The following is an 11243-nucleotide window of genomic DNA, read 5'->3' on the forward strand; positions in this document are numbered from 1 at the left end:
TCTGTCGCCCAGGCTGGAGTGCAGTGGCTTGATCTCGGCTTACTGCAACCTCTGCCTACTGGGTTCGAGTGATTCTCCTGCTTCAGCCTCCCAGTAGCTAGGATTACAGGTGCTCACAACCACACCCAGCTAATTTTTGTATTTTTAGTAGAGACAGAGTTTTACTAGGTTGGTCTCAAACTCCTGACTCAAGTGATCCACCCGTCTCGACCTCCCAAAGTGCTGGGATTACAGGTGTGAGCCACTATACCTGGCCTATTGTTTAGCTTTTAAGCACCAAAATGTGCATATCTTAAATAATAGAACATGGAATAGGACATTATGTTACATGAAATAAGCCAAGAACAGAAAGTTAAAAACCACATGTTCTTATTCATATATGGAATCTAAAAAAAGATGATCTCATAAAAATAAGTGTATAAGGTTCTATAAGGTTTACCGATATTAATTTGATCATAAATTTATGTCAAACTTATTATCTCCTATGTCAAAACTTCTTGGCTTAGAATGGCCTTCATTTACTCTATTGCAGCTTTACTGTTAAAAAAGAGAATGCTCCTGGAGGACTGTTTGGGCCACAATCATGGTGATTGTTCTTCACCATTATCTAAGAAGAAAAATATTTAATCATTAATGTCTGCATATACATGAAGGTTACACTTGTCCAGGGAACTAAATGAGCTGAACTGTGAAAAAATGAAAATGTAAAATGCAAAGAACAAAAGACAACTTATTATTGATCTGTCTTTATGTGACAAATATTTCCAATAAATATACTTTGTATTAGATTCATCAGACAAAAGTCCAAATAACTCATGCTTTCAAGTTGGTAAAGAGTCCACAGGATATATGCACTGCTGTTAAACATTTTCAATAAAAGCTAGTATCAAAATTCCCTTTCAAATGATCTATCACTGAACTTCTGCACAGCCTAAGTGAAAATTAGAACAATGATATTATTGACTATAGCCAAATATAACTTAGTCAAAGCTAATCAATGTCATCATTGGGGACTTTGATAAAACAAAGAAATAAATACTATTGGAACAAAATTTGCCACCAAACATTTTCTTTGTATTCTCAATTACAAAATGTTGAAAGTAATTTAAACAAATAATTTCATAGTTTAATTTCCATAGTATAACTCTGTGAAGCATTTAAAATTTTTATGTAGCACTGGACAACACTATATTAAAAATGAGCTTTGAAGACCAAATAGAAATCCAATGCTTATACCTTGGTTGTTACAATCATATTTTTTCAAATATTATAATGTTTTTCTCAAAGGTCAAGAAAAATAAACACCTTATGGTGTTATATATATGAACCATATATTTACATATTCCTAAACTATAGTGACTAACAATCTGGGTGAAAATTAATAATAATTATGTTTTTGAAAACCCATTTTAAATTAATCTTAGAAGTTCTATAAGCTGAAAACACTGACCCATGGCTAGTATTGCAGCTACTTCCCTTTCCTGAAATTTTATCTACTTACAAGTACATCGGCTTTGCCACTCAGTCCCTTCCCATAGTCGTCAGTTGCAATAACTTGAAACTTGAAGTAGGATCTCCTCATATTATGGAAGAGCATAGCAGTTTTGATAAGCCCTGTATATGTTTCCACTACAAATCCTTCTTTTCCCTCTTTAATTGGTGGTATTATGAGTCTGTAGGCCATGACACTATAATTGCCCGTATCTTTATCAGTAGCCTAGGAGGAGAAAAAAAAGAGATTATAATTAAGCAGGAAAAGATAACCTTTATGAAATGGCTTATTTTTGTTTGTAAGAATGAGGTTTCTTATGTAATAATAACACAATAAAGCCCTCCTAAATGTCTGTTTTTTCTGGATATAGTTATGTAGATTCATAGACTTTGTGTTCACAGTTTCGAGTGGTTGTTATTAGAATGATAATAACCACTGACATATGAATAAAAAGGACATAGGTATAATTTTGTGCCCTTTAACAAATTTCTCCCTACCCCTCCTTTCCTTTTACCCTTCCCAGCTTCCAGTATCTTGTATTCTACACTTTATTTTTATGAGATCATCTTTTTTTAAGATTCTACATATGAATAAAAACATGTGGTATTTAACTTCCTGCTCTTGGCTTATTTCATGTAACATAATGTCCTACATAGGGGGAATATGTTCTAGAGCTCTATACCACTGTAGAATAACTATAGTTGACAATGGTATATAGTTCCAAATAGCTATAAGAAGGATAGTGAATTTTCCCAACACACAGAAGTGATAACTGTTTGAGGTGATAGATAGGCTAATTAATCTGATTTGATTGCGATGCATTACACATACAGAAGCATCTATGATGCCAATAAGTAAGTACTGCTCTTATTTGTCAATTTTAAAAGTAGATTAAAAAAAAACAGACATAGACACTAACAGAGTCAATGAATCAAGATTTTTGGTTTACGTGTTTGTTGAGTTCAACTGTGTGTTGATCCAAATTGGTTGAAGGATGGGATTGGTTGTTTACCTAATGTTTGTCTTGCTGTAATAGGCATACAATGTGATGGTATTTTTCATATAGCATATAGCCTAAGGGGGATACATATAAAAGAATGTAGTAAAATATCTGGACTGAAATAAAATAAAGTACCATCCGACTTCCTTTTTAATCATCTTGTATCCTGATTAAGCATATTTATTCCTGGTGGCAGGTACTTATGATCCACACATTAAAGTTTCCTACCATTTAGAATTAAAAAGGACTGGCACATTGTTTAGACTTTTTTCATTTGTTTTTAAATATAGCTATGATAACCATAAATTGGGTCAGCTTTATGGTGTCTAATTAGGGGAAATGTGTTAGAATGTCTATTTCAGAATTATTTCATAGTGAAATACTTGGAAAATAAATGGTACATAAGAGAGTTTTAGAGACTTGATAAAAGATGATATATACCTTATTCATGATACTAGATGTGTAAGTTATACATTCTCATTATAACAATAATTATTATTTTCATTATCTGTTTATTCCTATTTTTATCTATGCTATTATTATTAAGTATGAGTATGCATTTATAATCTGCCATTACTAAGAATTGCTAAGAATCATACAAAATACAAAATACAATCATACAAAAATAGTCTTATCTAATAACAATACAAAAACTGAGGAATATATTGTTTTACTTATATAAATTAGTGCTATCCAATAAAACTTTCTGAACTGATAGAAATGTTCTTAATCAGCTCTGTCTTATGCAGTAGGTACTAGCCAAATATGACAAATGAAAAGTGGTTGATGTGACCAAGACACTGAAATTTCAATTTAATCTAATTTTAATTTAAGTTACATAATGAAAGACTACGTAAGTGGTAAAGTTGAGACACAAATGATTAAAATAGCAAATAATAGCAAATGTGTATTAAATATAGCATGAATTTGATTTAGCTTCAAATTCTATATATATTGTGAACCATTTAAAACATTTCCAGATAATCATATCACTTGTTAGAAAAGGTAATTTAAACTACACAACCCAGATAACTTCACTTCAGGATCAGTTATTTCATGAATTTTCTAGGGAGTTAATATTCCCTCTTTTTTTTTTTTCTCTGTCACCCAGGCTGGAGTGCAGTGGCACAAACTCGGCTCACTGAACCTTAGTCTCCCAGGTTCAAGCTATCCTTCCATATCAGCCTCTGAGTAGCTGGGACTATAGGCACTCCACTATGCCTGGCTAATTCTTTGTAGACACAGGGTCTCGCTATGCTGCCTGGGCTGGTCTTGAACTCCTTGACTCAAGCAATCCTCCCATCTTGGTCTACCAAAGTACTGGGATTACAGACATGAGCCACTGTGCCAAGCCTAAAATTATCTTTAGAAGAGGACAGGCTCAAACTACTGGCTAATCTTGTTAGATAGTTTATATGGCTTACAGAATGGCAGAGCTCAGTTTTGGTATTAGAGTGATAGTAATTAGTTATCAATGTTAGGTCACATTCTTACTTAAAGGAAAAAGAAAATGAACAAGGAAAGAAAAGTAGTATCAAAACTTTTTGTACTTAAACTTTGAACCACAGGTTTATAATCACTTAACAAAGGATAGCATAAGAAAGAAAACGCATATTCCCAGCTAAAATAAGTCAAAGTCTGAATCAAGGTATCCAAGACATTTCTCCCACACAGAATGAGCAAATCTGGGACAAATGTCAAATCAATCAGATTTGGTTACATATTATTCTCTATCTTCTTATTAACATTGATATTTCTCTGAAACAAACTTTTTATTATTAGAGTAAACTTTATAAAGGGATAACAAACATGCAAAAAGTGTACAAATTATAAATGTAAAGCTCAATAAAATTTTGCAAAATACACACATCCACATGACCAGCATTTGCATCAAGAAACAAAACAAGCCAGGCATGGTGACTCATGGCTGTAATAACAACACTTGGGAGGCTAAGAGTGGAGGATCATCTGAGCCCAGGAGCTTGAGACCAGCCTGAGCAACACAGTGAAACGATATCTCTTGAAATAACAAAATTATTATCAATATTCCAGAATGCACTTCATGCACTTGGAGTCACAATCTGAGGCCTTCTTAAGGAAAACCACTTTCCTAATCTAACTTTGTTGATTAGTTATGTCTATTTTTTAAACTTTACATTGATTGACTCATAAAATATGTTCTGTTTTCTGACTTCTTTTATTCAGTTTTGCATTGTAAGATTCTAAGCCCTTATATATAAAATAAATACTGTATAACAACACAATCACATTTGGAAAAGAAAAGATAGTTACCATAAAATCACAGAGATTGTTTGGCATATTAAGCTACTTTACACAGTTCTCACTGATTAACTTCCAATTTCAGTAAGCAGGTAATTTCACTTTGCAATATTCCTAATTTATTAAGTTATGATAACTACAAAATAGTCACATTCCATCTTAAAAGATTAAAGTGTTTTGTTAAATGTGCCTTTCCTGAAACAAACGATCACTTAATGCAAAAGTTTGGGTGTGGAACTAGACAATTTAACTCAGAAATAATTATTTTCTTTCATGATTTTTCATATAAATGCCCTAATATTTGCAGAAAATAGTCAATAATGAGATAAAAGTTTTTTAAACATCATGTTTAGTGGAATTAAAAAAATAAAACCCTATTGGCATATGTATGTTATAAGTAAGGACTCTAATTTTTATTTCTTTGAATGAATATGATAGTCTTTGGGATCTTAGAGATCTTATTTCAGGAGATACTCATCAAAGACGATTGCCAGGATCATTAGCATATTTTTCAAATTTCCCTCTTCCTCAAGTATTTTCAGTTGAATACTAGTAATTTAAATAGTGAATGATGAAAATTCCAATGGGTGCCATACTTAAGAGCAATTGAATGGATTTTTAATTTTTAGTCTACCCAATTTATAACAAATACGTATTTTAAAACCCAAAACCTATCCTGTAAGATGTGGCTCTGACTGATGTTGAGCATATGCAATACCATCATACATAGATAACAACCAAATGTTCTTTCTATAAACTCAATAACAAGATATGATATATTTAAAAACACACTGAGTCACACCAATAATAAAGTTCAGAGCACAATTTTAAATCTGGGTGAAGATGTGAAAAGTAAGTGAGAGTTTCAGCAGAATATATTGTCTCTATTCGGTTTTAAATAATTTTAAAGTTACTTTTTTGGTTGTTTGTTTTTTGCATTATGTTTTAGAGTGAGGTGGACTCCAATGTCAGGTGTGACTGAAAAATGAATAACTCAAGGCCTAGCGCGGGGCTTACACTTGTAATCCCAGCACTTTGGGAGGCTGAGGCAGGCGGATCACAAGGTCAGGAGATCGAGACCATCCTGGCTAACACGGTGAAACCTCGTCTCTACTAAAAATTAAAAAAAAAAAAAAAATTAGCCGGACATGGTGGCAGGCACCTGTAGTCCCAGCTACTCAGGAAGCTGAGGCAGGAGAATGACGTGAACCTGGGAGGCTGAGCTTGCAGTGAGACGAGATCGCACCACTGCACTCCAGCCTGGGTGACTGAGCGAGACTCCATCTCAAAAAAAAAAAAAAAAGAAAGAAAGAAAGAAAAATTAATAACTCAAAATTTCAGATTTCTTTATTCATAAAATAAAAATAAGGATGCCCAAAAATAGCATTTGAAAATTTTATGTATATTAATATATATGTGTATTTTTTTACACAAAAATATAAATATGGCCAAGTCTGGTGTAACTATTATAGTTACCTAAGTTCTCATGATAGTGATTCAAAAGGTTTAACATTTTTCCATATTATGTTTAGCTATGAATATATAAATTTATGCATTCAATCAATTTAGACCCTTATTACTTCAGACACATTATCACACAATTGTAATTCCCTTAACAAAATAATGCATTAACCATTTTTCTCTTATAGAACTCCAGATGCAAGAACTTTGCTCTAATAACTTTATTTTTCTTAATTTTCTTTTCCAGTTCTCTTTTATTGCTTCCAGTTCTTTTTCTTTTTCTTTTTCTTTTTTTTTGAGACGGAGCTTTACTCCTCTTGCCCAGGCTGGAGTGCAGTGGCTTGATCTGGGCTCACGGCAACCTCCGCCTCCCGGGTTCAAGCAATTCTCCTGCCTCAACCTCCCGAGTAGCCGGGTTTACAGGCACTTTGGGAGGTTGAGGTGGGCAGATCACCTGAGTCATGAGGTCAAGACCAGCCTGACCAACATGGAGAAACCCTGTCTCTATTAAAAATACAAAATTAGCCGGGCGTGGCTTCTAGCTCATTTTTGCAGCAATTTTGCAAAACCTCTTCCTCAGCTGAAATCCATGCACTTTTGTACAGTATACACTCTATCCCTCCTTGTTGCTGAACATAATGAGGATGTTGCTATCTTGCTCTCAGTCTACCCCTTCTACTTAAATTTTCTCCTTCTATACAAATTTCAGTATTCATTGAGATGACACATCCAGCAACTTATTTTTAAAGTATTAGGCATGAATAACATTCATCAGTCTTTGAACAACCTCACTGCATCGATTTAATTCTACAGTCACACTTTAGTCTTTTGCCTTAGGGAGATATTCCTCCTAAAGAAACACTCTATATTTAATTTATATATTAAACTTTCATGTCTAAATTCTGACCACAACTTTAATCACCTTACTTAGTTAAGACGTCTTCTTTGATATCAGTGAACTTTCAGTTCTGCAGACTGCCATTTGCTCTCATTACTTCAGGGTTTATGTCCCTTTCTGCTTTATCATAGAAGTCAGAGTCGATCACATTGTTCTCATTTCTCTCTCCCTCCACAACACTTAGACCTTTCTCCTCTTGGACCAAACTAACCATCAGTTTACTTCTGGTGACTGAAGAGGGCGGAGAGAAATTACATAACCAGTCAGACTAGTATTACTGTAAGTCCATGGTCTCTGAGTTTAACTGCGCCTTTGGTCTATTTAGGAAATCCTTGCTGTATGTAAGTTATCTTTCTCACTCCAGAAGTTTGCCTTTTTCTTTAGTTCACAGATTCTTTCAGTCTTTTCCAGAGATAAGGAAGCTCTAATTCCCATAAAATTTGAGGATATCAAATGTGAGAACTCTCAGCTTTTCATCACATAACTAAAAAAGTACCCATATCTGTACTTACTTTTACTACTTTCTTCAAATCTCAGAGGAGCAGCTCACACGTATCTCACTGAAGGCACTTATGCCTTAATCTGAATCACTCCCATCCCTTCTGCATTTAATGCTTCATCAGCTCTATTTGTCTCTGTCCTTTTCACCTTCTCTACAGACTATAAAACACGTTATGTCTTTCTCATTAAAATGAAATGAAATTTTCTTTTACTGAGTCCACTCTTGTGACACTAGCCCCCAAACTTCCATACCTATTTTTCACAGTTAAGTTCCTCAGAAAATTTTTATAGAATCACCATCTGTAATTCCTTACTTTACAATCATTCCTTAACTGCAGCCAGATCTCTGCCCCTGTCACGCCATTGAATCTGCTAAAATCAGTGACTGAGGCTAGACTCCGTCTCAGATCAACAACCAGCCTGGCGTTCTTTAAATTACCAGGTCCATTTATGTTGTTTGTATAATGCTGTTGCTGCTTCCGGTGTTTGCTAACATTTATTGAACACTTACAATTTGCCAGATGCTATGTAAATACATATATTATTACATTATCTCATGACATCCTTTCCACTGAGTAGGTTCCATTATTATTTTATAGGGCAAGAAATGGAGGCACAGAGAGATTAGTAACTTGCTGATAATCACACATATGGTTGTTAGCACAGTGGGATAGGTCTCACTTTAAAACCACTACACTCCACATATCAGACTAAATACCAGGGATAAAATTGCAGTTTAAAAATAAAACAACAAATGTTGGATAAAATATTCTAAAAAATCTTCCTAGATGCATCAAGAAGATGGAAAGACAACAAATATGCCAGTCAAAAGCAAAGTGCTATAGACTGATTATGTCTCCCCAAATTTATATGTTGAAACATAATACCCAATGTGATGTCATTTGAAGGATTGGCCTTTGCAAGGCAATTAAGTCATGATGGCAGATCCCTCATGAAAGGGATCGGTTCCTTTTTGAAAAGAAGCCCCGGAGACTTCCTTTGCCCCGTTCTGCCATGAGAGGACACAGTAGAAAGACAGCCATCCATGAACCAGGAAGTCCTCACTGGACACTAAATCTACTAGCATCTTGATCTTGGGCTTCTCTGCCTCCAGAACTATGAGAAATACATTTATCTTGTATATAAGCTTCCAAGTCTATGGTATTCTGTTATAGAAGTCTGAATGCATAAGGATACGAATATAAAAATCATAGTACTGATGGGGGCTTTCATTTAGATTTTTTTTTTTTTTTTTCCAGCCTGGATAAACTTAAAATTGAACTTGTCTGGTTTTCAGTGGCTCAGACAATAGGCAAGGCCCCAAGCCTACTCATGAAAGCGAGTCTATTAAGATCCCCTCCCCAGAAAGTTAAATTCTCACCATAAGAATAAAGAGAAATTTATTTTTTTTCCCTCCTGTTATCACCCGAAACTGCAAAGAAAACTGTAAACTTAAACTTTGCTATAGAGGGCAGTGAAGAGAAAACTTAAACTGAGACTCTAGGACCAAAAAGAGGCCTTCATTTTAGTCTGCAGCCATTATTTGCAGGCCACTAGTTTGCCCAACTCAAAGAGAAATCATAATATTCTGGGTTGGTAACGTCTAATAGTCCTGCACTCCACTTGAATGAACAGACAAACCACAACCTGAGAATTTAAGATAAATCATCTATGACTGACAATGGCCTAGTCTCCTGACAGAGGCAAGTGCTTTTTCAAAAACGACTCCTCCAAGCCATGCCTAAAATAATTCTAACAAATAAAGTTTCAAGAAAGATGAAAAGTTATAATAATTATCAAATCAAACAAGAAACAAACGATCACAAAAAGTCTGTTGATATAAAAAAATCAAATTCATAACAACATAGACTTTAAATATTTGACTTAGTAGTCATGGAATATAAAACAAATATGTTTAATATGTTTTAGTAATAAAGAACTGTAAAATGTGGAATAAAAAATGAGACTCGTTGAAAAGAAATAAAAAATATCTTTTAGAAATAAAAAAAAATTAGAATTAAATACCCCAAGATGGGATTGTTAGCAGGATAAGCACAGCTGACCAGGGAATTAGCAAATGAAATGATAGGGCAAAGAAAGTGACCCAGAATGTTTTGCAGAGCTACAAAGATGAAAAACCTGAAAAAAAAAAATCTGGAGTTTATAATGAAAACTTTGGCAAACATCCAATCAGAGTTTCAGAGAGGAAGCAAGAATAGGACAGAATTTTCCAGAACTGATAAAAGATTGTTATCCACAGATATTAAGAAGCCCAATAGGCCGGGCGCGGTGGCTCAAGCCTGTAATCCCAGCACTTTGGGAGGCTGAGACGGGCGGATCACGAGGTCAGAAGATCGAGACCATCCTGGCTAACACGGTGAAACCTCGTCTCTACCAAAAAATACAAAAAACTAGCCGGGTGAGGTGGCGGGCGCCTGTAGTCCCAGCTGCTCGGGAGGCTGAGGCAGGAGAATGGCGTGAACCCGGGAGGCGGAGCTTGCAGTGAGCTGAGATCCGGCCACTGCACTCCAGCCTGGGCGACAGAGCAAGACTCCGTCTCAAAAAAAAAAAAAAGCCCAATAAACTGCAAACGGGGTAAATAACAAGTAACTCATACCTAGAACCCACACGTTATATAGAAACTACAGAACCATATACTGTAAATATAATAAGTATTGTTTTCTTAATATTTGGGGAAAATTCATAGACATATTTTAGTAATGGCATAAATAAATAATTCATAAATCTACTCTATAATTTATTAATAGCAATAAGGGGACATTTAACAAGTTGAGTTAAATTCATGCATAAAAATTAAAACTGTCTCACTATGGAAACGCTAAATGAATACAATTTACTAAAGAATCAATACAATATTAGCTTTTCCACCAGTTTCTTTATAATCAAACATTTATGCTGCGTTCACAACAAAGTCATTAATATCTGGGAGAGGTGATTCTGGAAGATTTAATTCACTGACTTTTATGAGTTTCCCATAGTGAACAAAATCAAAAAAAGTTATGTGTAGAGTTGTTCTAAAAGAATAAAAGTCAGAAATGAATATAATAATTATATTTGCTGTAATTATATTTTAAATGAAAGCTTAGATACAGGCACCCACTTACCCATTTCTAAGGCTTCATCTGGAAATTTTAATCAATACAGATGTACAACATTAAAAGAAAATCACCAAATAATTGCCTCTATCTTACAGGGGAGTAGGGGAGATCATTAATTTTCTAATAGCCTAAATAACTGTTCCCCTCTGTTGCCTAAATGAATACCATGGATGCAGAAATATTAGTGAAATAATTAGTGATGTACTAAGAACTTTCAAACACATTAAAGTTCAATAATGCTACGTTTAACTTCAGCTTCTCAATTAGACCCATTTTAACGTTTAATGGTATTGAAGGCTCACTTTCCCTGAAATAGAGTGAAAGTGTTTTAGACTATCTGGATAAAGATACTAAAATCTCACATTTCCACCTACCAAGGTCACTATGTCAAGTTGTGTTTGCAAAGGGCAAAAATAATAACAGAGCTTTGGCAGGTTAGAACCACTTTAACTTGACTCTTGTTTTTTTTTTTTTTTTTGTTTGAGACAGAGT

The 11243-nt window shown here is 34.4% G+C and overlaps 1 protein-coding gene across 14 annotated transcripts in view; it reads right to left on the minus strand.

Moving 5' to 3' along the window:
* The window catches only part of PCDH15 (protocadherin-related 15), a 1021780-nt gene that overhangs the window by 61173 nt on the left and 949364 nt on the right, over nt 1-11243 (minus strand). For all 14 annotated transcript variants that reach the window (XM_011938778.1, XM_011938777.1, XM_011938779.1 and 11 more), the window contains one exon: nt 1502-1717. In XM_011938778.1, coding sequence (XP_011794168.1) covers nt 1502-1717 — 216 coding nt within the window. The remainder of the gene's footprint in view (nt 1-1501; nt 1718-11243) is intronic.

Source organism: Colobus angolensis, unplaced genomic scaffold (genome assembly GCF_000951035.1).
Source record: "Colobus angolensis palliatus isolate OR3802 unplaced genomic scaffold, Cang.pa_1.0 Scaffold177, whole genome shotgun sequence".
Lineage (NCBI taxonomy): Eukaryota > Metazoa > Chordata > Mammalia > Primates > Cercopithecidae > Colobus > Colobus angolensis.